The sequence below is a fragment of the Dermacentor andersoni genome, chromosome 2, assembly GCF_023375885.2.
Source record: "Dermacentor andersoni chromosome 2, qqDerAnde1_hic_scaffold, whole genome shotgun sequence".
Lineage (NCBI taxonomy): Eukaryota > Metazoa > Arthropoda > Arachnida > Ixodida > Ixodidae > Dermacentor > Dermacentor andersoni.
Window position 1 is genome coordinate 35,868,822 of NC_092815.1, and position 25,846 is coordinate 35,894,667.

General features: G+C 45.2%; 2 protein-coding genes across 2 annotated transcripts; both read right to left on the reverse strand.

The window, feature by feature from the left end:
* Window positions 1-3,300: 3,300 nt before the first annotated feature.
* LOC126542461 (chondroitin sulfate synthase 1-like) lies at window positions 3,301-16,318 on the reverse strand. The gene is made up of 5 exons (XM_050189537.3): window positions 15,366-16,318; window positions 14,918-15,162; window positions 14,497-14,736; window positions 13,000-13,140; window positions 3,301-8,766 (listed from the first exon to the last, which is right to left on the reverse strand). Exons 1-5 carry the CDS (start codon window positions 15,847-15,849, stop codon window positions 7,651-7,653), a joined length of 2,226 nt encoding a protein of 741 aa, XP_050045494.1. The 5' UTR covers window positions 15,850-16,318; the 3' UTR covers window positions 3,301-7,650.
* A 5,153-nt stretch (window positions 16,319-21,471) lies between these two features.
* LOC126542464 (F-box only protein 33) lies at window positions 21,472-25,837 on the reverse strand. Its single transcript, XM_050189541.3, has 3 exons — window positions 25,232-25,837; window positions 23,992-24,677; window positions 21,472-22,999 (listed from the first exon to the last, which is right to left on the reverse strand). The coding sequence occupies exons 1-3, from the start codon at window positions 25,666-25,668 to the stop codon at window positions 22,713-22,715; spliced, it is 1,410 nt and encodes a 469-aa protein (XP_050045498.1). The 5' UTR covers window positions 25,669-25,837; the 3' UTR covers window positions 21,472-22,712.
* Between the last annotated feature and the right edge of the window lie 9 nt (window positions 25,838-25,846).

The window sequence follows — 25,846 nt, forward strand, 5'->3', positions numbered from 1 at the left end:
CGGTCACGCCATCTGCCACAACGGCCGCATTTGTCATCCCACAACTTGGAATTACTCGACGATTTCGATTAGACCACAAATCGACATCTACGGCTGCGGAACTTGCGGGAATACGGGAGGCTGTCCGTTTTATGAGAACGCAGACACCCCATAAATGGACGATATTGTGCGATGCCAAATCAGCGCTACAGGCGCTAAAATACTTTTTAAAGAAATGACCATACTATCTGCTCGTGCTGGAAATCGTCGAACTTCATCACAGTGCGGAGTTAAGTGGCCACGTGATCACCTTTCAATGGGTGCCTAGCCATGCATTGTGATGTTTGTGAGGTCGCACTTCAGCCCGTTCCGTGGCGAGGCGGTGGTAGGCACCATTGACCTTTAGCGTGACCTCGCTGCGTGACGTCACACCACGTGACCTAGAGTGACGTGACACCAGCTGTGTAAAAACGGGGCCCCATCTCACGCCGTCGCGAGGCGAGGCGGTAGCCACCAACGGCGGCCTAACTCCCGCTCCTCTCACCAGGGGCGCGGCGCGGCGCCCGAGTCATCCTCGCGTGTCGCGACATCAGCAGCGGCCTCCTCGCAGCCGCCGACGTTCGGCGGGTGTCGAGCATCGAGAACGTCGTCATGCGCTACTTGGACCTCTCGTCCTTCAGCTCGATACGGGCGTTCGCCAACGGCGTGCTCAAGTCCGAGATGCACCTGGACGTGCTGGTGCTTAGATGATTCACTGTAAGCCGTAACACTAGCATAACCCAAGACTACCACCAGCCATACTACCAGCTGATCCGAGAATAACACACTATTGCTTCGCAATCACCAGGCTTAACCAAGCTAAGCCACGGCCGTTTCTTTTTGGCAATGAACTCGCCGACAGTGAGGCAAGATCGGCCTCCTCTTCCTCTGATGAACACCAACGACCTGACACCAACTCCATGATCAAGGCACTCATGCAGGACCTTACAAAGGCTTACAGAGCCCACTATGACAACATTCACAGACGTCTACCTATGATTGACCCAGACGGTCAATTCTGTTTGCCCCCGAAGCTTACACGGAGCAAAACATCATTGCTACACAGGATTCGGCTCGGCGTTGCTTTCACCCGTCGCTACCTCATCGGCCAGTCGAACAGCCCTGATGTGAACACTGCCAGATGCCGGAAACACTGCAACACGTACTGTGCGACTGCCCAGCATATATGCTGGACCGAAGGACGTTAGACAGTTTCCTAGCCAGCGTTGGCAGACAACTACTGTCGGAGGAAGCTATCCTCGGCCCATGGCCTGACACTGCAATTTCAATGCGTGCAACAAAAGTATTGTTGAAGTTTCTGCAGGACACCAAGCTCGACGAGCAGCTCTAGCGAGACAACTGTCTCATGTACATAAGCACTCACCACTTCTCTTATCATCATCATCATCCATCCCAATACTTTCACTCCCCTTCCCTCTTCCCCAGTGCAGAGTAGCAGACTAGAGCGCACTAGCTCAGGTCGACCTCTCTGTCTTTCCTATCAATAAATTCTATTCATTCAATTCTCAAAGACCTTGCAAATTGATTTTCAGGAACAATGAAAGAAAATAAGTACTAACTAGTGAGTGATAGGTCCAAAATTCTCGAATAGCTTCCCTCACAAAAGTATGCTGCGTCTGCCAGTCGTCCCTCCATGCTCCGGGGAAAGTTCCGTTATGATCTCATGTGCGCTAACAGCAGACGCTCCAGTGTTCAATACCGACGAACACATTGATATGACGCTGCACAGGCTCGAACCGCCGACATCGACAACTGTGGGAATCAATGCAACTCATGGCAGTGTCACGTGTACCGGAAAAAGGCTTGTCCTGACCTCAGTTCATGTCCAAGGACAACTTCGCCATCATCTCGCAAGAGCTCGTACAGTAATGGCGCGCCTCATCCGAAAAGATGCTCTTTGGGCCGCGATTAAGCAGCGATGCCTTCCGCTCGATTCTGCGCCGCTCTTATCTACCTTTCACGACCGGCTGATCCCATTGATAACGAGGGCGGAGAATCGCTCTGGCCATTCAGGAACCGCAAAATGCTGGCAAAGTAATAGCATCGGAAAAGGCGATCACCACTAAATCGCCGCCCATAGGCCTGGAATGAGCAACTGCGTTGCTGGAAGGCACGAGTACTCTGGAGAGAGAGAGCATGCTGGGAATCGCTTGTGCGCCGCGAACAATACTTCCCTGCCAAAAGGCCTGAACTGCACGAAGATACGCCGCGGCGATGACTTCAATAGCTAGAATGGGAATCAGACGAGATGATCGGATCACTAACGCCGACGTACACGTTCCATTTGAAGGGCATTGCCGCTGCATGCTTTGCCCGTCGCTGTTACAGTAAGCAAAGATGCTAAAAGCAGGAAGTTCTTTGCGTAGAACCATATTTTGTCACTGTTAAAATCATTATGGAACTCTCAGGTGGGACAGCCTACATAACAATGCATTGTACACCGTCAATGCTGTTCGTCTGCGCTGCTGTTCACACGCACAGCCGGTCATTAACGTTTACGGGACACGGCATCTGTGAAAAGGCTGAATTCCCGTGAAGCCCAAGCCCATATATCATAGCCTCGTATACTCAAAGTTTCAATGTGTAGTAGCATTTGCGACCTAAGTGCCACGTCATATAATGGCAGAAATTCACAATTGTCGTGGAATCAGTGTTCCGTAAACGTTTGCGGCAGACTGCGTGCATGCTACGGGTATCGTTTCACACATCGAGCTACGATGAGCGTCGGCATCCCTCGGCGTAACCGAGCGAATGTGCACAGTGAAGGATGAAAGAGTGAACACGGAACGCAGCGGGGGATGAAAGACGGCGGTAGCGAAGAAAGCGCGAGGAGGAGGGTACAGCGAAAGGTAAGAAAAGCGTAGTGCCGCGCAGGTAGGGCTCTGCGGCGATGAACACTACAAGATGGCGCCAGAGTAGCGAACCGTCGTCTTTTCACCAATGGCATGCGGCGAGCGCGTCCACCAATACCATATATGGAAACAAAGCGCTGCATGAGCGAAGGTCTGTCTGCAGCGGCTGCTGCAAATCACGCACTCCCTCTCGCGATCTCCCGATTAGCGTGGCAGTCGCGCCACATTTCACTCCGTTTGCAATGTGCCCCACGAGAGAGATTATCCGCGCCACCGTATAGAGCTGCGTTCACATTTCGCATTAGGGTGTATCGTAATCGTCGGTGCAAGAAAATTTTCTATGCGAATTGTGAAATGACTAACGTGGGCGATACACGAGCCAGTGTGAAGTAAGCGTGCAACATAGACGTTTTGGCAAATAAAATGAGTTTATTGATATAACGTCGTAAGATCGGTGGACACAGGCTGTAAAAATAGTATAAAATGTATAAAATACAACATGATAAACATTTAAGAGTTGTCGCTACACGAACAACGCCAAGGCCAGCCAGAATAAAGAAATGTTGGCAAAGAGCACTCGTGCGCAACAGTCCTTTTAGCGCAGCGCAGACCACTTTTACCATGTACTATAAGAATTTCCATGGCTCATACCACAAGGCCTAATCACTGGAGTGCACTTCCCCTGAACTACAGCTCGCGCTGTTCCTAACCTTGCCGTTTCAAGCAAGCACTGACAAGGGCCTACGGAGACGACCAAGCGCCTAAGTTCTGCGGAGACGACCAGAGGGCTCTCCACGAGAAATTTCGAGGCAACGTAATAATCTAGACTGTAACCTGCGAAACAATTGTCAGGAAAAGAAAACTATTTCTATTTACTTTAGTGTGGGCGCTAGGCGGATAAACATCTGAATATGGCCTAGTGAACATAACACGTGCCGATTTGTAGGCTTGCACAGTCGCCAGCGCAGCGTACTCGGTGCGCAACCTGGCCCAAGGACACGATAGTGGGAGTTATAGAGTGCCGCCCATTCATTTTATTTTGTTACAGTAATTATCCTTCCACCTCAAAATTCATGAAAACATCTTGGACCTATGGCGCGAAACAAGCATATGCACGTACTTTTAAGCGTCATATTCAAGTAAAGGTTCTCGAAACGCTATCTTCATTCGTCATGCGCCCCTGGTCCTTTAGCTTCACCGTCATCTCTAACGTATTGCGGGAAAGCGCACTTGCTGTGCACGCAGTCGATTTGCGAGCTCGCCCGAAAAGTGCGGCGTATAACAAGCGGTACGCACTTCCATCTGAGCAGCTGTCAATCGCTACATCGTTTCATAGTAGTAGGGCTAGCGTTAAAAAATACACATTAAAACCGGCTTTGTAACGTTTAAGCATTTGCACGTTACAAGCGATCCGCACTGCAGTAACGATAAATTGGGACCGCAGCATGTGACCAGAGATTAGCTCCGTCACCAGCAGCTTCAATGAAAACTCAGCCATGAGTCAATTGCGGCTGCTTCGGCAGACAGAGAGGAAAGAGATTCGGTGCTTGCCATTCCGGTTAACTGAGGCTACTCCGGAAGCGCTACTCAAGACGTCCGGCCGCCCAGACTTATCTGTGCCGGAAACAATTTGGCACGCTGTGTGCAACAGCAAAACAGAAATAAACGGGCGTCCGGCACGCAACCTTCCCGTCAACGAACGGCAAAGCGGGGACGTACGCGGACACGATCGCACATGTAAAGTGTGCGAGAAGTAAACGTGACTAGCACGCAAACAATGCCTTTCAACAACACGCGCATGGCGTACAACACTCCGCATAAGGTGATTATTAACAATACTTTTCAACAGTACCTGCGCACGGTACAGGTAGTGTCATAAAGAGTTCGCAAAGCGCAGAAGGAAATGGCGTCAAGACACAACGCATGTAGGCGATGTAAAACAACAACGAAACTACGGATTCATACAGTCACACACTTTGGCAGAGTCAAGGCACGTGGATGAAAGTTTTCAGAGATAAATGTTCTTGGTCACACTTCAAAAGCATGCACGAGTACAAAAGATAATATGTGATGGTAAAGGCTGAGTAAAGTGGAAGGCCTCGATGTGTGGAGGCTACAAGGTCATCGTCTGATCATAGACATATTTTTTAGGACAATGACAAAACACGCTTAGAAACATTAAAACATCCAACTTTGCAAGCATGCATCAACTTAGCTCAAATGAGACTCTCATAAAACAGCAATGTACCATACAAGTAGCACACAGCAAACAAACAAAAAATGCTGAAAGCTTTGTTCATAATCATCACACTGATCCTTCAAAGGCAGGAAGAAAGAAGGCATCATCCCATTAGTAATCATAGTGGCATTTCCACAACTGCGGGCTATATTACAACCGGTCCCTATATTTATTTATTTTTTACTTCACTGTTTCCTCGCACCTAACTCAATGATTCCCAATTTTAAATATTCTGATGGACTGTTGATTTATAACTAATCTATCAATAAAAAAAAATTGTTTTCCTATGCACGGACACCGCACCTTGCGCACGCCAGCAATGTGGCGAAGCCAACAGTCAAGGCATGAATCTATAACATGGAGGGAGGGTGTAGTCGGATGCCCTGACACCTTCCAGGACCCCCCAACTACTGAAGGTTGCTGAGCAGACTTCTGCTCAACTGTTCAGAGGACCTCTCCCCAACCCACTCAGAAGAAAAAATGAAATACTTTGTTTTGTCTAAGTGTAGCAGGTGCTGCAAAATCCATGGTTCATAATCGTAAATAGAGAAGACTACTGTCATGATTTTTTAGAAATTGGACTGTCCGGCTCAGATACAAATATTGGTCAAGCCATGCCTATGCATTTACAAGGTTGTAAATTTCAATACACATGCAGGAATTCACAAAGCACCAGAGACAATTCAGTATGGGCACTGGCATCTGATGTACAACCTTTGGACACAAATTTAATTTTGTACACCTCACAAAGTCCAATCAATGTAAGATAAATTATCTGTAACAACACCAGAGGTTTTCAGTCACTAATTACTTCAAAATCACTAACCCAACTGAGACACATGATCAATCAAGTGACAATATGAATAGAGCATATATCCATAAAAACTGTAATTGCTAGTTGAATTAAACACTTCGTAAACGTTCATCTGAATATACATCGCTGGAAAGGCAATGCACCTAAGCACATGGTAGCATGCGCATTTTGACCACCATGTTGAGTCGAACATAACATGCAGTTTTACGATGTACAAATTGTCCATTTCTTTTGGAGCATAACGCTTGCCTTCAGTGGAACTGATCTTCATTGCGTCTGCTTTAACGATTTTGAGGCTGGACATGTTGAGCCTTTCAGGAACAAGGAAGCACCTCATAGCCATGCACCTGTTCATTCTCTAATCACTTGTTAAACTTAAAAGGGACAATTACTTAAAATGCTACACAAAACTATTTAGTAAGCAACACTAAAAAAAATACAAAGTATGTAACATTTACCAAGGGCAAAGGTTTCATACCTCACAAAGGACATGATAGTGGAGGACACCCCATTCAACTTCCTGCTGATATAGCATTCTGTGATTTCATGCACTGGCAAGTCAAGAATAGTTAACTGCTGTTTTATAAGAGGACTACTTAATTTCCATTCCCCTAACGCAAGTTCAATGTGGCAACCTCTATATCATTCACCAGGGGGAACAGAAGGACCTAAATCTGCCAAAGTATGGCATTATATTACATGTCATGTATCAATGATGTACATACATTACCAACCTTAATGGCATTCATGCAAGATTATTACGAGATTTGTGATAGCGACATGCAATGAAGTTAAGCACAATACTCAAAGGCAAAACACTGACTGGAGACCAGCCAAGCCACTAAGGAAAAATAATAATCATAATAATAATAAAAGAATAAAAAGCAGTATTCTTTTAATGCCATTAGCTGTATAAGTGAAAAAACTAATTTAAGAAATGTGAAAAAAAGAATGATAAAAGCTGTAAATGGCCCGACTTTTGTATCGAAAACAGTCTGAACATGAGCAGCTCATTGTAAACCTGAGCCTAAGTCAAGTGCTCCCCTGTGACCCTCTCACTGAAAGATACAAAATAGTTTAAGAAAATTATGGCATTGGGATCTGAAATTTGATATGTGAATGGGCAACTATCAATATTTGCAAATATTATATAATTGTACACACAAAAAGTCCCACCATCACATCTAGAGTTTCGGAGCATCAAGGCAACACTCAACATGTGCTGCTATGCCTGTAGCAAGAAAGTGCATGGAAATTCCATGTGGCCAAACCTCAGAGAGGACAATGCCCCAGACCAGATATGCAAGAATTGCTGTGTTCCTGCCAAATCAGTAACAGTTTCATCAAACACTAGAAATCCTGACCAGCAGTTACATTAGCATACCAGTGGAATAATCTAAGATAGCTTTGAAAACAGCCAATAAACATATGTTGTAGTTGCAGAACCAAAAATGTGAACATTTTGCCATTTGCCATGCAAGTGTTCACATTAAACATGAGCATGGCCTGTGGCAAGACATGCAACCATATGCTACCGGTTCACAAATACATATGTATATAGTGCATAGACAAAGGCCGTGATGAAAATGGTTGCAGTAATGAATTATGTTTGGAACTGCTCAGGCATGACGGATCATCAATGCCCTGTAGCCAGAGTGCGGACCGACCTACTGTCCTCCAACGCAAAATTAAGATGCAAACTCTTCTCAGCGCCTAAAGTTCCTCGTGAGCAGCTCGTGATGCTGCTGTGCAATGATAGTGGCCAAAGTGCGCTCAGAGGCAATACTAGTCCACTTGGTTCCTAAACACATGTCGTACTGGGCAGTGGCCAGGTCACGACTGCAGCGTACCGGGTGAAAGACATGCACCAGGCCTGGGTCGGGGGCACGCACCACGGACAGGTTGGAAGCCACCATGCGGTCAAACAGGTCCACATCCTCCTTACCCCAGCCACGGATGCTGACGTCCAGACCACCAACAGCTGCAAGGTCCGATTTGTAGATGGCAGCGATGCCAAAGCCAAACTGCCGCCAGTAGCCTTCCTCAGGGGCCACATGGGGCGGGTCTGCAGCCGAAATGCCTGTGTAGGCTGGGTCGTACTGGCTGAACACGATGGGAAAGTAAGCACTGCGGCGCCGCGCCGTATGGGCCCGGACCCTGCGCAGCACACCAGCATCGAATGCCATGTCAACGTCAATGAAGAAGAGCAGCTCATCATCTCTGAAGCGTGAGGCACCCAGCTCAAGAGCAGCGGCCCGTGAGAACTCGCCGCCATTGCCACCTGGCAGGAACTCGACGCGTGACTTGTCATAGTCGGCCCCCAGCACCCGCTCAGCAGTCACTGTGCCCTCCAGGTCATCGGCCTCAGCAGCGGTGTCCCGGTACTGCACCACCAGTAGGCTGCATGCGTCATCCGTGTCAAGGCACACGTCGCGGAAGGTGCGCAGGAAGCGTTCAAACGCGGCTCGCCGGCCGCACAGTGGTAGCACAAAACGGATTGTGGCTCGCCGCCGCAACTCGTCCACAGGAGGAGTCACATCCCGGATACGCAACTGGGTAAAGGGCTGTTGTACGTAGGCGTGCCGCCGCACAGGCAGCGTCATTTTGCGGCCACGGTACTTGCGGTAGGTAAGCAACAGGTCAAGCACATAGTCGGCACCGTGAAGTGGGTCAACACGCAGGTAGCCATACAGCACGTCCTTGAACTCAATTACGCGACCACGCTGCTTGGAGTAGCGGTTTGTGAGCTCCATCAGGTCGCTAATGACATTGTTGATGCTGATCTCGTAGTAAGATTCAACGCGCCGACGCGGGTTTGTCACCTGTCACAGAACATATTCCATGCTGTAATCAGAGGCATAAAGCAGCCATGCCAGAGTGGCAAAAATCGAATGGGAAACAATAGAAACAGTGGTGTGGAACGATTAGGTGCAAAGCACAGACATCCCCTACCTGTTTCTTGCACAATATACTGTACTGTAAAACTTGAAATAAAGAAGTGACAATTTCATACTCCACAACACCAATGAAGTCCTATTATATGACTTACATTGCACCTAAGAAACATCTACTTCCAACATCAAACATTACAGTTAGGCTTTGCTGACAGGAGCACATCGAACAAGGTAAGAAATGCGCTGCTCTGTGGAACCACCAACCCTCTCTCAGGTTGGACCAATTCCACAGATCCTTTCTCAAGTGTGCACAAATAAAACTGGGCCATAATTTTGTAGTGATGCCTTCTGCTCGATTCTGTGCCACAGTTAGCATCCATCATTCATGGCCGGCTGATCCCATTGATACCATGGGTGGAGCATTGATTTAACCACTGACAAAGTGTGAAAAGGAATAGCACCGGAAAAGGCATTGCTAAAAAATCACAGACCTGCAGGGCAAAATGCCGGCACGTATCTGAGAAGTCAGTACAATGAGACATTGGTGCTTGAGGTAAGTGCACGTAATGTCATTCACAGGGATGGAAGCTGCCAAGTGAGTTATGAAGCAGCTCTGGTAGCAGCAAATTTGGCACTCAGGAGCAGGAATTGCCCATTTTGGAGCAGAAGATATGAATTTTGAAGCAGCTTGGTAAAGCTCAACATGGGTGAAATATAGGCAAATCAAGAAAGAAAGAAAGTGTTTCGTTTATTTGACTTTGCAAAACACTATTACGTTACTGCAAAAGTCCGCAAGGTAGAGGAAAGTTTTTGAAAGGGAAAAATTGTCAACCACCCAACAAAGGGAACCCATATGCGTTTCTCAGATACTGGATTTGCTGGATGTGTGGCCAAGAAAAAAAATTAATGAGAGCTTTACTTGAACAGCACCCACTGTACGTTGATAGGCTTTTCTTAATATCAGTTAAAGGGACCCTGAAATGATTTTGATGATATTGTACAAATGTACTGAGTCATTAGGCATTAGGCATCTTACGCATTTGCAAACTCTGCGGACCAGCTAAAGATGAATTGAAGTGGCATTCTTATGACGAAGCAATCAGGAAACAAAGCTGTGCTCTCAGATGAATGAATAGGTCTATTCAGCGTATAGCTCATCAGTTTCGTTATACATTTTCGGACTCGCTTGATTGCCCTATTGATAAATCTGCATCAATTAATGGCGAACGCCATGTGTGTAAAACTTCAGTGTATTTCGCATGTGCACCACTTCCATTTACCACAATGTTAGTGCAGCACACCAGCAGGCTACTCGCCTGCTTTCGTGAAACTTCTTGACCAGAAATATCCAGTGGCAGTCGTAATTGTCACAGAGATTTGGACTCCTGGTACTCTATTTTCTCCACAACCACACCATATAAAATCAGACTTTTGCTGCCGCAGAACGCAAGCCGAGGTTATCATGTTTCGGTTTTTGTCAACCTTAAGTTGTAAAAGGTGAAAGAATATGCAAATGTCAGAAATGGTGCTTGCAGCAACAGTGTTTACGATGCGACTTGCACAGACTGAGTCCATAAATTAATATAAACCATCATTCAGTGTTCAAAATACTGTATTGGCCACTATTTTGCATTGGCTTTATGCAGCAGTCCGAATAATTGAGGTTGTGCAATATATTGCACAAATAGCCAAGCGCTCATGCTTACATCTTCATTGTGATCAAGGGGCCCGTACGGGGCCCGAAACATCGGTTCTTTATTTTTATTTTATGCTTGGCGAGTGCACGTTTTTTGCCACCAATATATTAGTCTGCGACATTGACTGTAAAGCCAGTGAACACTTATTCCCCCTATATTCATTTAAAAAATATCAGCTTTCTTTTCTTTGGCAAGTGATGTGAAATACTGGCAAGCACGCAGGGACCAGGGAAGTAACTTTACATTTATTCTCTAGTAATCTGCTTTCTCAACTGAATGTCGCCAAGCATGAAAAAAATAACAGACGACATTTTGCAAACAGCATCCACTGTATGTTGATGGCTGTTGTTCATGGTAGTCACTGTGAGTATTTCTTGTTCATTGCTCATGAATACATTTAATTAGCTAACTTTATAAACCTAACCTATTTGAATAGATGTCAATGAAAAAATTGAGGAGGATGTTCATAAATGATCAATAACTGCATTTAAGGTAACCTAGGATTCACAGGTACCTTTTTTTTAATGAAAAAAAGGCCATGGTTCTTTTTTTTTTTTATACATATGCTGTTCTTGTGGGAACCCCTCTGCGCTCCATAGATTGCATCAATCTCAAAGCAAACACATAAAATGAGTGGCTGCACTCTTTTCTTCTCAACGTGCCAGCAGTTTTGTTGCGCATCTTCGGTCCTTATCAAATACGAAGTAGTGCAATTTTCTAATAGCCCTCTTTTCAAACCGTTACCAAGACTGCGCCTCTGGTTTGCACATGTGTAATATGCACAACGAATACTAGATGGCGATGTTTATGTCCGAGACCGCTGATACCACTGGTGCAGGGACACATTGTCACGTACTTTCTGCAAAGTTTTGCTGCCCTTATATTTTTTATTTTTGTTTTTATTTCTTGTTTGTGAGGAAAAAAGAGGGTCCCACAAGAGATAGGTGGCTTTAAACACTATTATCAGTCATTTCTCAATGTCCTCCTCACCCTTTGCATTAGCACTTTATCGAATAAATGAGTTGACAAATGTTAGTTAATTCAACTTAAATATTAGTTGCTTGTGCCCAAACAAAACAACAAAAGAAAAAGGAAATGAACAAACAAATGAAGTCTTCAATTAAAGACTCCCTCAAAGGGGTTTGGACAAATTTTGCAGACATGTAGGGTACAGCTAAAGTAAAACATTCCCACCACAATTCAAGTGAAACATCTCATATTAAAGAGAGCTAGTGCAATTCCAAGTTACCCTCCTCCCTAGCCATGCTTTTTCTCCTCAACTCGTTCATCAAGTGATCACCAAGCTCTGCCTTCTCTAGCTCTACACTATATGCTATGAGCTTATACACTGAACAGACCTATTCATTCATCTGAGAGCACAGCTTTGTTTCCTGACTGCTCCGTCATAAGAATGCCAGTTCAATTCATCTTTAGCTGGCCCACATAGTTTGCAAATGCGCAAGATTTACATAAAACATTCATAATGCATTGTATAGCATAAAACAATTTTCAGTTTCCTGCGAGAAAGTTGCAATGAGTGGCCTAACACACCCACACTAAAAGGATGCCGACACTGAAACAGGTTGCTCAGGCATAAATTACAGGGCTATGAATAGCCAACACATGGCTGTATGGTTGCCACTGAGCACGCGCATCCCACAAAATTGAGCGACTTCATTCAAAATTAGTGTTTTGCCGCAGGTTAGCACAGCTTGATGGTTTGTTGCAAGATGGCGTAATTGGCATAGCACTGCCATCCTTGCATTCAGCATTTTGCAAGTGATGCAGGACAGGATAACCTTGAAGCTGCCATCTGCCACGATCACAGGAAATTGCAGCAGCCAGGCCAGGGTTTCAGTCATTACGCAGCGCTGGCATATATCTATATTATCAAAACTTAAAAGATAGGTAAACTGAGTGCTTACGTTGTGAGGCCTCTTTTTCATCGTTGTCTATGTTTTGCACTGATGTTTCTAAATTATATTATCAGACTGCTTACATAATTAACCAATATTATGAGTTGGCTTGTTTTTCACTGCATCAGTGATATGCCCTAGTAGGCAGAAAGCAATGAACAGGCTTTATTCAATGACACTTCATATCACATCATGACTAATGGCAACAACAACAAAATAATAATAATAAATAAGTAAATAATAATAATTTGTGTATCTGAACAGTGCAATGCACCAACCACTTTAATCGGAATGGCTTTCTCATTTAATTGTAGGGTACAATAAACAATACTAAAATTAAAACTGAGCATAGCAGCCTTTGTAACATCTTGTGTGCAAAGAGCATAAACAACATCAATGCATATACAAGTGCTTGTAAAAGATGCTACAGTACATGTATGCCAGTTCTGGGAGTGAATATGTTTAATAGTTGGTTTCCTCATCCACACATGTATTTGGCTTGCTTGTATTTCCTCTTACCGTACATGCATAGATTACCAAGGTCTTACTTGATCAGAGTAGAGGCTCTTTGCAAAGAAGTCCCATGTTAGGAGATCTTGAATTTCTCCTGGAAAGTACTTGGTAAGGGAAGGCATCTCAGAAAGGGCTGAAGATCCATTCACAATGCCCTTACACCATGGTGATGCAGCCTATTAAATATTTTTTTTAAATGTTTATGAAAGAAGGTCCATTCCATAAATAACAAGGTAAAAAAAATTAAGGTGAGTAAATGCATTTACTTCACTCACCGGACATATGAGTGCCAAAATGTGAGCAGCCTATAATTAAACTTTAACAGTAGATTAATTGCTGAGATGGTACTGTGCAAAAGTACTTTTTTTTTAAATATCGATGATTTCTTTTTAAAACAAGAGGTGTATTATGTGCGACAAGGTTGCGTGAAAACTCTAGAAAGTTGATGGAGGTAGGTACATTGCACTCACGACAATATTAACAATGAACAGTGCTGAAATATTGGTGCTACACTCAAGATGCCCACGAATAAGTCACATGCATCAGCAAACAGTAAAATGTAGTTCTGATGGGAAAATTACAAAGGGGTATGTTGGGTGATAATATCTTAGTAGACTGCTTCAGTCTCCAGTTTGTGCAATTGATTTTGATATCAGCTGCAACAGAGTTCTCAACTGAGCTTAACATTGCTACGCAGACCATTTACAACTTCTTTTAAGCTTCACCTTTGGCTTCACTTTCCTATACTCTCAACGAGGTGACCAGAAGAATGTATCGCATTGACACTCAGACGTAAGGACTGTTTGCCAATGATTCAATGAGTGTTACAATGAAACGTCCTCTATCTCCAGAGGCAACAAGGAATAAGGTTCAAAACACACTATGCTCTGTTACCCTGCTTTTTAACTCTGCCTACTGCTATTTACGACATTGTACTGCAAATGAAGAACAATCGACCATATGCTTTCAATACATAGGGGGCTAGGTGCAATATTTTGATTATAATGAAAGAAAACTGTTCTCTACTGTATGAAAATGCTAGATTACATACCATTAACGTACAGTGTGGCTGGCTTACATCTCATTTTCCTCACCATGGCAACAGCTGCACATGCAGAGCCTGCTACATGTAGTTTCATACCAGGGCTGTAGTGTTGAGATTTGAACTGCCATTGCATTTAGTGAAGCTGATGTATTTCCTAGAGCATTTGAATAGTAATTTACGGCACATAACTCAGAATTGTCTGTATGTCATCGCTCTCTTTTTTAAAACTGCAGCACAAGTGACTTCCAATACATGAATTAATAGGAATATGTTACATTAACAGCAAATTATGCATTTTGAAACCTGTTTTGGAGACATCGGCCAAGCACATATAGCGGGTCATCTGCTTAGTACTCTATGCTGGCATGTAGTGCTGCTAGTTCACATCCTGTGTCATTTTAAGTGCACAAGCACATCGACACACAGTAACATACACAAAGTTTACTCGTACCTCCTAGGAGCTGAATGCTGTCTTTGTGACACTTACTTGGGTTGGTGACACACATCCACCATAGCTCTGAGCAGCCCATCGTATTTCCCTGAGAAGTTGAAGTGACCGATGCCTCAGCTCTTGAGCACGAAATCCACCAAAATATGCATGAACCTTGTACATTTCACGAGGGTCCTTGATAGGGTGCAGCGTTAGTGACCTGTGCACTTCACGTCGCCTCACACGGCCTTTCAGAGCCACCTCACCGAAGAAGTTGTGATAAAAAATTGTTTGCATCTGTAACACAACAGGAAATGCTTATAAACTAATGCAACGGTATGACCAAGACCAATATATGAAAACCTGGCTTAACACCACCATCGCAAGCTTTCTATGCAAGCACCACAGTTTAGGAAACATGTGCAAATGACTTTTAACAGTGTGCACACTACTAACTAAACGAAACTAGTGATCTTACTTCATAAGACCAAGTGCAAGGAATGCCAACGTGCCGTCTGACACAACGGCCAACTTCAACATCTTCGTGGGTTGAATAAAGATGCTTCAGGCAGGTTGAGATGTGTGGAACAAGACGTCGAAGGGTCTCCCTACTGAAAAGCACACCAGGTCCACCCATGCAGAAGTTCTCATCAGGTTCAAGGCTCAACTGGCCAAATTCTTCTTTGTTTCCGAGACCAGCTTGACCAATGTACTGTGGCTTGCCTGCGTGCCATCAGAGATTCACACGACGCATCACTTTTAAGATAAGGACATGAAGCATAAGCACAACTAAAGCAGGCCAGTAATCAACACTGTAGAGACATGACCAACACTACGCTGCTAGCAAGCCGTAGACAAGAACTGCAGTAGTTTTGCAGTACGACTACAACGGCTGCAATCGATTGGCGTTAGGAAGAGTCACTTACTTGAATTAACAGAGCGGAGGAAGCGCTCTAGTCTTTCGACGTGCACGTAAACGTCATCGTCGCAGCGCATGAACCATTCGTACTGGTCGATATAGTGATCGTGCATATACTTGAGCATGAGAAAGGACTTCTTCTGCGGCGGATACGAATCATCAACGCCGCGGAGAGCGACCAAAGGTAGTTTCTCCTCGCCGTCCCAATGCGACGAGCCGCTGGAGAAGAAAGCGAGCCTTCCGCTCAAGGCTTTGCCCCAAGTGCGCTGGATTGCGAGAGCTCGTGTAGACAGATACTTTTCTGCCGTCATCACGCCAACGAATAGAAGGCGAGACTTTGGTGAGGCTTGTGTTCGTTTAAAAGGTGAAGTGTCACAAAAATTTTCGCTATTGAGCCATAGTAAAATCTGACTAGTGATCACGAATCCAATAAGGGTGCCGGCAAGCAGGCTAATGGCTGGAGACAAAACACCCAGTCCGGAGCTCTTCATCGTATCCTGCACCCAACGAGCCGGCGAGCTCTACAGCAGCGCACCTTTAAGTTCAGTTAACTGCAAACGAAAGTTCTGACACTTCTGTCGGTGATTCACATCAGCGATCAAGATGTCCAAGTTGGCAAACGGGCTACGAAAACTTTTTTCGGGACGGCTGCACACTAGCTACACCACACAAAGGAGCGCGAGCGGCGCGAGTGCCGCGCGGGGAGTGAAAGTAGTGAAAGTGGACAAAACAAGACGCCCTCAAAAAGTTATGGTTTCATTTTCATCACTGTTTCCAGACACCCATGTGGCTGAGCTCCGCGTATGGCGGTACACTCATCGACGCTGCGTACACGGACTCGGGCAAACCGGGCGCAGCGGTCTGTGGTTACTCTGCGCTGGGAGAAGGGGCAGAGGGAGAGAAAGAGGCGCATGATGGGTGACGATGAAGAGAGAAAGAGGATGTAAAACATACCGCAAGCAATTTGGACTACTCAAAGCCTACCATGAAGCTACACAGCACAGGCCTGTGCTTTTTAAGAAATCAAGTAAGGCCTGGATGGCCTTAAAGACCAATTTATAACGTCTGGCCAAGGGCCTAAAATAACGACAGCTCGCCGACAGCGGCGGGCTGTCGAGGCGCGTAATGACCAACTTTTGACGGTTTTCCATGTAATGAGGGCAGTCACACATCACACGACCAATAGTCTCATTCACATTGCGCAGTTCAGAGTCTAGACTCGGTGCGTCGCATGAGGTGCACGCACCCGCCAGTAGCGCCACTCCCAGCCGAGAATGGCACAGCTGCGCTGAATTTTGGGTGGTAGCTTAAATTTCATGATATGATTCAATCTTTAGAGTCGTCTGTGGCGATTATCCGGATTGTCCCGGGCCAAAAGAGCACACGAGCGTAGGTACCTCTTCCGCTGTGCAGTGCGTGGTCCCCTCAGTCCAGGAGTCCAGCGGCCTCAGCTGCCCTTCTCGCTCTGTTGACCAGCTTGAGCTAGTCCCTCGAGTCGGAGCTGGACAGCGCTGCCTCCCATTGACGTGTAGTGGGGTGTGTGATGGGTGTGAGCTGTGGTGTGCTTGCGCAAGCCTATACCATGTAGTGAGCGTTGCGCACTGCTCGCAGTGTGAGCATTTATAATACAGCGCAGGGTGTACGACGTGGTAGAGACTCAAATGTGGATATGTGTTTGTTTGAAGTTTCGCCATACTCCAGCTTCGTCTCGCATCAGACCATTATGAAGCGGCGGTAGTGTTCTTCGGGAAACGCGACAGTGCTGTAGACCGGAGCGCTTAGGCGACGCCCATTCTGCGTTGAGCGTAGGCACGCCTCGCCTTCCCTCGGCGTAACTGAGCACAGCTAACGATGAAAGAGAGAACGCGGAGCGCAGCAGCGGACGAAAGAGAGGGCAAAGAGCGCGAGAAGGAAAGTGCAGAAGGAAAGTGAAACGGAAGCATGAGGAGCAGAGAGATGAGGAGGAAGGCGAAGGAAGCAGTGGCGTAGCTAGGTCGTCTGGCACCCTGGGCCCATAGGTCTTCTGTCACCCCCCCTCCCCCCCCCAGGATGTAGTCGAGGAAGGCGAGGATATCAACAATTTCCGGGTGTCTTCAGACGTATATGGCACCCCCTCCCCCCCCCCCCCCCCCCTTTGCTAGGCCACTGGAGGGAAGCCACCTTGAAACTTGAAACACCACCAGATGGCGCTCCTGTGCGCTCTTCCAGGCCGAGGAATATCGAAGAAAGTAAATGGGCTGGGAGAGTGTTCAGGTATCCGTAAGGAAAAACATTGATTCACGGTGGAGGAAAAGAACTAGGGAGCTTACCAGCAAGTATGCGAACTGTGTGGTGAGCAACACAGCAACGAAGAACGTCAAGCGGAAAGTCGGAGAGGCTGAGATAATCTCATGGGTGGTGGCAACGGAAAAGAAACCTGCCATGAGTAACTACTTAAGCGGAAAAAACGAAAGGAAAGAAATAATTTATGATAACTCAAAGGGAAGCTCATTACTTTTCGAAGCGATTGGGATGCCTTAGAACATGCACCTATAAAGCGAGATATAATACGGAAGAAGAAGCATGTGCTTGCTGCGGTAAAGCTAGGGAGACTATGGAGCATGTTTTATTAGAATGTGAAGACGTCTACCCAGTGGTCGATTTAGGTGCCACTGGCTTCCTTGTAGCACTTGGGTTCAGCGAGAGCAGTGGAAAAATAAACATGTCCGCAATAGGCATTAGTAAGAGGCGATTGGGGGATTGGTGGAAGAAAAGTAGGGAAACGACAAAAAACGGTGACGTACAAAAGCAAAGTTCCAAATAGGGGATCAGAAAATTTGGGTGGGGTAGCTTATAGAGTTTTTTTTTCTCTCTATTTTATTGCTTAACCTAGGTAGGACATTAGGCAGTATAATAGCAAGAGCTTGGTGGCACAACCCACCGCCCCATTCCAAAGGGGCCGCTCATAACATCCATCCATCCATCCACGACACCAGCTGTGCGGGGAAAGAAAAAGAAGAACTAGAAAGCTCGCCTTCACTCATAGCGTTCACTGCAAGCGTTTCCCAGTAAAGATTCATAAGCTACATAAGCTGCAGTTGCCGGGAAGTGGCAACTGTGAGACCAGCGCCGCGCGTTGCGGCTCTGCCAGTCGGTGCGGTGATCGGTGCAATCTCTCAATATATCGCAAAATGAAAACACGTATAGAGATGCATTCCAATTTCGCATTAGGGTGTATCATAATGGTCGGTGAATGTTTTCGATTAATGGTTTAATCATGGTTAATCAGTTGATACGGCGTGAGCAAAAACAGGAAAGCAGGTGTTGTCGTATTGCTCTGCATGCATTTACGCGAGGCATTGCACATAAAGGTCACCACTCTTGTATATCTAATATTGGCACAGAAAGCTTTCATGAGCCACCTGAAGACCTGAGCACAAAGCTACCTGCTCGTGAATTATTGAATGCTCACATTGGTTTCTTTAGGTTACGAGTTAATTTTAATTCATGCTGTGCTTATGAGCACTGCGTTATTCCAAAACACATATATTGCCCACTTTTGTAGGTATATAAGTAGGCGTGACACTATAAAATATATTGTTCCAGAACCCAAGGTTGTTAATGACACAATGCAATAATGTTCTGTGTTGCAGCTACTCATACTTGCTTTGAGCTCACATATTCCAGTGTTATATTTAAAAAAAAAGAAGGTGTTTCCAAAATGCAAATATTTTCTATGCGCTTGATTGAATCGGTACATTAAATGCCAGAAATACAGTCAGTATAATATATTTACTTGCAGAGCAAGTTGTCTTCACTATAATGCTTGAAGCTTGCTTTTTCAGCACCAATAAAGAAAACAAAAAGTGAACATCAAAGTGAATATACGAGGTTTTCTAATTTTTTTTTTCAAATTGAGTCAGATCCACAAACCAAAACCATGAGAGATAAAGCTGTAATGACAAAAAACTAGGCAATTTCCCTCCAAAAGAAGTATCAATATGAAATGCGTGAAATACAGCAAATGAACTATGAGCGAAGATCATATTCTGGATTAAAAATGAGCCAGATCCTGTTAGTGCATGGATGAAAACAAGTCAAATCCACTCAGCCTATAAGAGAGCGCTTACCAGACAATGTGTTTGAGGCACTATGGCAGTCTCTTATCAAGTCGTACTCCTGATTTTGCTACAGCCTTCAATGCTGCTCAAAAAAAAAAAAAAAATTATGCGAGACATTAGAAAATGAGGCTCCCTGTGCTTTCAAGTAAATGAATTTTCTCTCTCCAAATATTATTCCCACTTTTCATGAAGTATACCAGTGCCCCTAATTATCAATGTTACAATAGCTCTCATACTAACATAACATCAGACCACTCTGAAATTCGTTTACAACGTTTTCCATCCAAAACCACATTGAATGTTTTAAATCAGAGTCAAATCCCAACTTTAATTCCCAATAGTGGTCAAATGTGCTGCATAATTTTTTCATTACTTGTTGCTGTAATGCTGCTCTAGCTGACATTTAAGACATACATAATTGCTTCTATAGCAGTGCATTTCACTCCAATAACAAATTTTTTTGTTCTCAAATTCTGCTTAGGTGAATTTGACTCATTTCGAGAAAAAAATACCTCATATATGTACAAGTGCTTGTGAGTGTGTATGCACTATAGCGGCCCATTGCTGCCCTACGAGGATCCCCAACACCATAACCGCCGGGAGTGACAATGAGTGCCCACAGTGCTTTTACGAAACCTACATTTATGCCAACCAATCTATCACTCTCGTGAGAGTTTGAATTGGTGCTACGATTATGTGAAACAAGTCTTCAGATATGGAATTCAGCACATATCCTTCTTTCGTTAGAAAAGCAGAGGGAAGATAATAGCAGAGCCGAGCTAGTTGGGGCGGTCTCCAGCCAGTGCTCCGGCGATCCATTTTGCTAGAATTCGTGTGGCTAGGCACAGGACGTGTCAGTTGTAAGCGCAGGCACATCCAGTGCCTAGTCAACTGAAATATTGCGCGAATGATTGTATCCCCGAAAGTGATCGCTCAAAAATACTGCCACTGGGATTGCTTGTCTAGATGCTACTTGGGCACTCATGGTCACTATCCGTCGCAAGCCAATGCTACTTGGGTCCTGCAGTTATTGTGGCACTTCACCCATGAAGCAAGAGTCAACTTCAATAAATGTTTCATCCATCCATAAAATTACTCATACAAACCAAACATATGCCAAGGCCAAATGCAGGCAGAGCTTTCTCGCAGGCAATTTTACATATATTCATGAACGACTACATAAGTACATTTTAATTTTAAAGTTATTGAGAAAAAAACTAAGTCCGAGTCGGCTAAAGCTTGAATGCTGGGAAACGAATCCCTCGGCTGCAAGTGCCATAGTGGTGAGAGAGAGAGAAAAAAACATTTTGCTGTGAAAAAATATGGGAAAGCTGTCCAGGCCCTCAGTACAGGCTTGTGGAGTTCTCTAACATATCGCCGATGAAGGAGCCACTGCAGAGTGGTTCCACAGCCATTTTATGCCCAAGACTATGTTGAGACTCATTCTCATACTTTGTCGGTGGTCCGAGTGACACTCTGTCCACATCCACATCGACTATGGATGTGCTGGTTGTGAACTGGGCATGTGCACCTACACAAATATTTTTCAACTGCCCCTCCTTGAATGACGCTGAAAGCCATGACCTCATTCTCAGCAGGATGGCGCCATAGCCACAGAGTTACCATCGGTAGTCATTTGAAGAGCTGAAGGGCCTTTGTGAACGTGCACGTCACCAAATTTCTATCCTTCTTTATGGGATATAGCAAGAAACAATTTCTCTGTGCATATAAAGCTGTGATCCAGACCCTCTCAAACACAACTTAGTTGTTTTGGCTTGCCAAGATACAATGCTATTTATGAACTGGACCATTGTCTAGCTGACATGCCCACGTCGGCCACAGGTAGCCATGGGGGTTTATGCTATGCTCACGGAAAAAAAAAGCAAGCCTGGAGAACAGCAGGGCCAAAATATATCAGCGCGAGTTCTATATCACAGTGCACACCATGCTCTACGGACAGACTCACTTGAAATAGCCAACAAAAGGAAATACAGAACGATGAATACCATGTGATAACATAATTAAAATGTCTTTATTTGTGGGCTACAAAACATATCTTTCGCAGGACTTATGCTCAAGTCCTAAGCACCTTTAAGAGATTGAAAAACAAGACATTTGCTGAAAAACAATCAGATTCACATATAGCACTGATGTTGACTATGGCACGTCCTGTGCTGTGTTCACAAAACAAAGTGCATGCAGAACAGTACAAAACGTGTGCACGCATCAAATATGCGATAGGCGGAAATGCACTGCAAATAACAATGTGCTCAAAGTTACAAATCTAAAAGAAATCTGCTGTCAAAATATATTAAACCTCTTGCCAAGTTAACAAATGTTCACGGGCACTGTGCATTGGATATTAGAGAGGCACAGATAGAATATAGATCTCTGAAGACAGTGGCCATGGCATTGGTGTGGAAATGTCTGGCTCCAGAAAGCAGATCACCAAGATGGCACCAATAAGGGCACGTCAGGCCAAAAGTGATATCTGCTTTGGTTGGTTGTATTGTTTGGTCTTGGATGGAACCTTAAGGTGTGGTGTTAAGCAACAGCAAGTCTCTGGCATTTGAGAGCCTGTTGACAGGGCAGTAAGTAGCTATGTTGTCAGTGGTACAACACAGCAACTTGGAACTTGTGCACTGCGCTGACCCTTGGGTCGCATGGTGTGAGAGGCATGTCCTGTGTGTGTGGTGTTTAGTTGGTAAGCATGTGTCAGTGGCGTTGTTCTAAATTGGCACACTTGAAAAACCTTGAGACCACACTGCTGGCTTGTAAAAAGCCAACAGGAATATCACATTTGCATCACAGGTGGCCCAATAAAAAGACTTTACTGCCTGCGGTCCATGCACTGGATGTACTGCTGCAGAGCAGCACAAAACAACTGGTTCAAAAATGAGAGATGTCTTGGGTAACAGTGAGCCCTTTCTATGGGCTGTGCATCAACAGGGTGATGAGCGTTATATGCTTTGCTGTTCAACAATATGTTATCGTCAATCACGGGGACGCCTTGTGTACAAAAGCAACCGTACTCTCCCCAATGGAATAAAAGTTGTACAGGTACTTCAACAACGGTTGCACATGTGGATGCAGCCACTTGTCAACTTTACACCCGTCTAGAGGCCATAAGCTGGCCAGATACCAGGTAGGATGAACACGGTGCCTCATGGTAACAGGCTGGCATGGAATGAGCAAATGGCAGATGACTGTCAGGCAATGCCTTCAAGCCACAAGTGGCTGCAACACAAACACAGCTACAGGCTTGTATAACCCTGAAGCTCTTGTAAAGAGCGCATGTAGCTCCGAATTTCTCCCATTTCATCTTGGACTGGGGACTGGAAACTGGTCAACGTCCACGTCCGCTGTAAGCTCAGGGAGACTTCTGTCTCCAGGTGTTTCACATCAGTAAGGCGGAGCTCACTGTAGTATGGCCCTCCACTGCTGCTCCCCGAGACACAGTCAGCTGGAATGACCAACTCCTTCAGCTGTGGCCCCCGCAACCGTGCTACCGCGATGAGGTCAAAGTCTGCTATCTCATGTCCTGCAACATAATAAGTAATAACAGCTCATGCAACAAAGCTTCCAACAAACAAACAAAATTGAAGAAATGCATATCGTTGCATGACCAGGAAATGAACCGGAACATTAGGTGTTCTTTAATTGGGTGAAACCGAAAAGAAAATGAAAAAAAAAAAAATTTGTTCAGGTTGGCCAGCATTTTCAGGAGCATTGTTCTTTTTTCCTTTCTGTTTTACTTTTTTGGCCTGTATAATGTTCAACCCTGTACAATGGCTGAAATGAAAAAGTGTTTCCTAGCTAGGTAGTTCCTGGTCAATTTCGATCACTGTTATGTAAACTATAGCAGGTGAAATAGTAGTGATGTATTGCTTCTGATGTGTGCGCCCGCAATCTAATTCTTTGAAAGCGACATGTGACATGAAGAACAGCATGGACACCTTTTATAAGTGCTTCTGTGCAGCTCAGGACCACCACTGAGTTTTTGTACAAATTTAGTTTTCCTATAATTATTCTTAGGTTAAGCAAACAAATATAAATTACCTCTAACTGGTCTGTACTGTTATATTTTCTCTAGAGTTTCAATAGAAATGAGCTGTTTTGAGTGAACAAAAACATAAATCAGAGCAAAAGAAATTGTGCTTCAAAACTGTTTCCATTTAATAAATGACCACTGCTTTGCTCTGATCACAAGTGTACTATTGGCATATAAAGAGAAAACATTGAGCATGCTTGGAACATGCCAAGTGATTTTTCCTCGCGTTTGCGAGTCAAATCAGCAAATCTGCTCAGCATATTAGAATTCCAGTAGGCCAAGTACTTTGATCATCAAGGAAACATGGAAGTGCTCAAACAATGTAAACATACACAAGCAGCCATGCATGAACTCAAGGCTGCTGCTTTTGAACACCTACTGTTTCAGCTAGCCCTCACTTATAACCTGATTGTGATTATGAGTAAATGAACATCGCCCTGCTACACAGCAAAAGTAAGATCAGTGACCATGACACAACTCACCAACCAATTTAAGGCTTCCTAGTCGATGGCAGCGCCATGCTAGCATGACCACTGGGCTTTCAGCTCGCACAGCGAAGGTTCGTTGAGGAATTCCTTCACTACCTGAGAGTGCACTTACGACAGCCACTGCTTCCAACGTTTCAGCATACTGTGCAGAGAGTAAATCGAAGACATCACTTCGAAATCCGTCACTAAAGTAGGACTGAAACCTGGCCAATGGTATGGCAGCATTGAGAAGACCCTTGATGGCACTCCATGGCTCGCAGGTGTGCAGAAGGGTGATCGTGACACGAAGCTTTGGGCACCGCCTACTCAATTCAAGCCATGAACCTTCACAAACAGTCTGCCGGTCATCAAGGCCATGAACATGCAGCACCAGCTTCAAGAGCAAGCCTCGTTCACTCAGGAGCAAAAGCAACTGGTCGCAGACATAATCATAGTCAATACTTAGAGCTGTCAGGCATGTGAACTGCTGTAAGTGCCAGAAGTGGATTTCAGGGATGGGGTAGTGGTCAGGGTCTTCCTTCACACTGGCGAGGTGTAGTTGCGAAAGGGAACGTCGCTGGTGCAAGCTTAGCAGCGTCAGGAAGCTGTCCGAATGGTGAAATAGATCCTCCAAGCATCCGAGAGAGAAGTACTCCAAGTGACACGACGTGCAGATGACTTGCCTGATTACCTCAAAGAACCTGCGTCGAAATAAACATATCGCGCTTTATTACAGGAAGTAATATAACAAAAGGTAGGCACCCTCCCAAAAATACGAAACGAAATACAATGTCGTATACAGTAAAGCGTGTTCTTCAAGTGGCGTATTCTCTGAATTTTCAATTCATTTCAGGCCACATTTGTGATCAGTTCACACACATGCGCAGAGTTTAGATAACCTGCCAGTGCAACGCCGCATGCACTAATACAACTGCTCATCCAGGCCAGCTCCTTTGTACGAGTTTCAATTTAAAGCTTTTCGCGGGCGTGATTAAAGCAGCTAAGAGTGTTGACAAGCGTTTACAGCCTCGTTTTGCGCAAGTTACGAAGTATAACAAGGTATAACGATATACGTCACGTGACAGCACGCGTAGCTCTGCAAGCGACATACGAGCAGGCTGTGTAAACAGCAATGAAAGCGGACTATTTTTGGTTGCGGCTTGGCGCGCTAGGAAAGGCTTGAAACACACTGAGACGGTCAGCGTCGGCACAAAGCGATAGCGGATATCGGCATCGTAACGCATTGTTCACTCACCTGTCATAGACAGCAATGGTTTCGTTTTCATTGCTTGAACATTTGGAGGCATCGCAGAGACGAAGAGGCCAGGCGACAACGCAGGCAGTCGGACGGAGACACAACGACGTTAGTTGACGGTTTTCTCCGAGAAAAGCAATGATCGCGATACACTGCTGCACTATCTGCGGGCTCGTGCAGTCGAACTCAAGGGTGAAATGACGCACAAAGCGGCCGCATTTCTTCGCCAGGAATTCGGCTTGACGCCAGGCGTTTCGCTTGCGGCTTAAGCGGATCGTAAGCGTCGTCCAAAATCTCGGGTGGAAAAGGCATTCCCGCCAAGCTCGACACGTAGAGGAAGCCTTCAATTTGTCCCTGAACGAGAGATATTCGTAAATTTCGACTAGGACGACGGACGGTAAGGCAGCAAAGTCCCCGTGCGCCCACCCCACCGACATTACAACACGCACCCTCCTCCCACATGGAAATTGGGACCGAGCAGACTAGACACACTGAACTGAGCTTTGCTTGACGTGTTGCAAACAGCTTGTCTGAAAATTGTGCGGCAAACTTACAGAAAGCGCAAGTGTAAAGTAAGGTACGTTAACGCCTATTATTCAGAATTTACTGTTAAAT

Excerpts from the sequence above, each read along its gene's own strand:
- LOC126542461 (XM_050189537.3), bottom strand. The coding sequence starts at position 15,849 with ATGAAGAGCTCCGGACTGGGTGTTTTGTCTCCAGCCATTAGCCTGCTT. Across the intron at positions 15,163-15,365 it reads CCTCCGCTCTGTTAATTCAA|GCAAGCCACAGTACATTGGT; the intron begins GTAAGTGACTCT and ends GATGGCACGCAG. Across the intron at positions 14,737-14,917 it reads CTTGCACTTGGTCTTATGAA|ATGCAAACAATTTTTTATCA; the intron begins GTAAGATCACTA and ends GTTGTGTTACAG.
- LOC126542464 (XM_050189541.3), bottom strand. The coding sequence starts at position 25,668 with ATGTCGGTGGGGTGGGCGCACGGGGACTTTGCTGCCTTACCGTCCGTC. Across the intron at positions 24,678-25,231 it reads ACCATTGCTGTCTATGACAG|GTTCTTTGAGGTAATCAGGC; the intron begins GTGAGTGAACAA and ends ATTTCGACGCAG. Across the intron at positions 23,000-23,991 it reads AGGAAGCCTTAAATTGGTTG|GACATGAGATAGCAGACTTT; the intron begins GTGAGTTGTGTC and ends ATTATGTTGCAG.